The sequence below is a fragment of the Amaranthus tricolor genome, chromosome 1, assembly GCF_026212465.1.
Source record: "Amaranthus tricolor cultivar Red isolate AtriRed21 chromosome 1, ASM2621246v1, whole genome shotgun sequence".
Classification (NCBI taxonomy): domain Eukaryota; kingdom Viridiplantae; phylum Streptophyta; class Magnoliopsida; order Caryophyllales; family Amaranthaceae; genus Amaranthus; species Amaranthus tricolor.
Genome location: NC_080047.1, coordinates 31,380,883 through 31,383,985, shown reverse-complemented (window position 1 = coordinate 31,383,985; position 3,103 = coordinate 31,380,883). Strand labels below are relative to the sequence as shown.

General features: G+C 34.7%; 1 protein-coding gene across 1 annotated transcript in view; it reads left to right on the top strand.

Annotated features, from left to right (window-relative positions):
- The window catches only part of LOC130820614 (uncharacterized), a 13,553-nt gene extending 10,994 nt beyond the window's left edge, over positions 1–2,559 (top strand). Inside the window, exons 4-7 of the mRNA XM_057686053.1 lie at positions 1–89; positions 219–308; positions 669–817; positions 1,870–2,559. The exon at positions 1–89 is cut by the window's left edge and continues 31 nt beyond it. Coding sequence (XP_057542036.1) covers positions 1–89; positions 219–308; positions 669–817; positions 1,870–2,275 — 734 coding nt within the window. The 3' untranslated portion in view covers positions 2,276–2,559. The remainder of the gene's footprint in view (positions 90–218; positions 309–668; positions 818–1,869) is intronic.
- Positions 2,560–3,103: the final 544 nt, after the last annotated feature.

Sequence of the window (3,103 nt, the reverse complement as noted above, 5' to 3'; positions counted from 1 at the left end):
TGACAAGACCTGATGGTTTGTCTACAGTCCCTGTTTTAGGTGGTGAAACTTTGTCATCTGAGTTGGCTTATGAGCTTTTAAGTATTCAGGTTAGCACCAATGAAACCATATTTTGTCTTCTAAATGTAATTAACTAAGATGTCCAGCTACTGGTTGCATTTAGAAAGGAGAAGTGATTCGAAACTTAATCTTTCTGTTGCTGCAAGGAATCTCTCTAGTTTGGTGTCCTCCTTGCATCTGTTTGTCATGTTTTGCTGGTGGTATCGGAAGGAGTTCATGAAGCTAACATGTGGCGCTTAATGTCAACGGTATTTTCCTATACTTATTTTATTACTAAACAGTAGTCTCACCTGTAGTAATGGTGATCCTGCAGTTAACTGCTTTAATTATTAGATACTTATTGCTTCCATGCGTCTTCATAGCTTTTTTTAAGCCTTTAGGCACTAGGCTGATGTATGTCTTCCTAATAGCAAGTACAAGTTGAGCTGCTTCTACAATATCTGTGTGTTCAACTATACGGCTTCTAGCTTTGTAAAAACAGTATCAGCTTAAGACGCTCTTTACTCTTTTTCCTGCTGAGTTAAGAGTGATTTGTTAGAGTATTCTTTGGTTTTAGCAAGTTGGAGATTATTGTCATGTTTCAAGAGTTTTGTCCTTGTGTTTTCCAGGTGGACTTATTGAAACATGGCTTACCTGATCCTTCCTCAGTAACTTCACACCTGCAAAGCTCAAGCTTGGGCTCGGATAAGAATAACAAGGACAAACTTCAAGAAGGTGGAGAAGAATACATAGCAACACCTGTTTTCATACATACCAAGTAGGTTTTCTTATTTATTTGTACTTAAGTAGGATGATTATATGAAATTTTATTTTATGACATGATTATAAAAGGTGGAAGGAGGGTCTAAGAGAATCACTACAATGCCTAAACATTAAATTATAAAAGTATGGGATCAGCTGAACCAAAACAAATCAACATGTGAGATCATTGGAAAATTGTTGTAAGCGAATGATGAGAATTATTTCATAAACTGGGAAGTCCAAAGTTTATTCTTTTTCTTAGCTAAGAGAGCTTTTTGTTGTTTTGATAATGTCAATTTAGAGGGTGTGTGGTATTAGATACGCAAATGTAATGGAAAGGGAATTTGATAAAAGGAGTAAGGGTATTGTCAAGTGTTATTATTAAATATTGTTTAGTATAAAGAGAGGTAAGGGAATGAGATAAAAAGAGGGCATATACGCATCATCTACATCATTTTCTCAAAAACCAATATAACAATCATCCCACCACCAGATAAACCACCGTTGAAGAGCATGAGAGGAGGAAGATGATAATTTGAAGCTCTTGTTTACAAAGACGCACTATTATAGAGGAGAAGAAAAGGAAATGGTTACCAGTCACAATCCATTGGAAACAAAGTAAGGTATTCATTACCCATTGGTAATGGATTGAGTTAACCCAATCTCATACCAAACAACAACTAATGTAATGGTTAAGTGAATCTCTTACATAGACTTAAAAAAACTCATACCAAACACCCCCTAAGTGTATTAAACAGTAGAAGAGAAACCCAACATATTTTAGTATTTTGGTCTATCATGCGTTTGTTATATTTCTTTGGTTTTGGATTATAATGGACTATATTAAAATGACTCATTATATTATGTACACTTTTTATTAATATGAAGTTTCAGATAATGTTTACCAAGGGTCAATCGGAAATGATCTCTTTATTATCACTAACAAGTGTATAACAAGGGTAAGGCTGTGTAAATCCGACCCCTCCAAAGTCCTAACCCCACCTTAGGTGGGAGCCAAGCAATGAAATGTTGTTGATGCATTTTTCATAAAATTATCTAATAATGTAGGTTGCGAAATGATGATCTCTCACCTCATAATTGTGAGCAAATGAAGAAGGTTCTTGCGCAATATTTTCATTCATCTTCGTTCACGAGACCAGTCAAGAATGATCATGTTTCTTTTCCAAAGTCTTGTGATGCTGAGGATACCAGTGTGGACTCAAAACTCCTTGATTTATTTATGGTGCCTAGAAAAAAAGATAACTCTCTCGAATTTTGCTACGAAAGCTATGATTCAATGATGTGGAGAATTAGGGATCACATTTTGTCTATGGCTCGACCCTCGTTCTCAAGAACTGTGTCTGAACGAGATTGGCTGAAAAACACTGCCAAGATATGGGAATTGGTAAAGAATTCTTCTATTATTGCAGAGTACTGCAGAACTCTTCAAAGTTCAGGTTTATTCAGGAGATAACTCTTTGAAGATCATCCTGTTTCTATAATTATCAGCTTTTAACGGTCTTGTTCGTGGAGTTATTAACTTGTAACCATATGGAAACTCTTTGTTACTTTCTGGTTTAATTTTAGTTATGACTCCATTTGATTGACACGAGACAGGCCAATATAGTATGCTTTTTAATTAGACATGTCAATTTTTTATCCAATTTGAAATTGAGCCAAAATATGATTTGAAATTGGTGAGTCATAAATCGGACATTTTGATCCATAGCCTGAAAAACGATTCAACCAAAAAAAATACTGGAATATTTTGGTCAAAGAAGACTATTGACTTGCTTTATTAATTTTATCAACTTTTCAATTCATGTTTTCAGCTTTTGTCGAGATTCACTACATTTCTAGTTGAGGAACAAGGCACTGATATCACGTGGGTGTGAAAAGTTTACCCCATGGGTGGTGAGTATGTGGTGGGTATGAATATGGGGGAGAACATATACATTCGTCTGTCCATTTTACCATCCCTATGTCCCACCTTCTGTACACTTAAGACCATAGACATTTAGACTCCAACAAATAGGCATCAAAATTTCACTCTTACTCTACTCTCTTGAGTTATGTATAATAATTTATGTTAAGGATTGTTAGTCAGTAATATTAGTTGTGTTTGTCCTTCTTTACATTGGATGTATTAGCTGGATAATAGTCGTTAGCTGGATAATAGTCGTTCTTTATTTTTCTTTTTTTTTTTTTTTTTTTTCTTTCTTGGGTTTGTTTGCCTTGCTTGTATATATGTTGGTTCTTGGCTTTATTCAAGACATTGATTAAGAGTATTAAGATACAAATA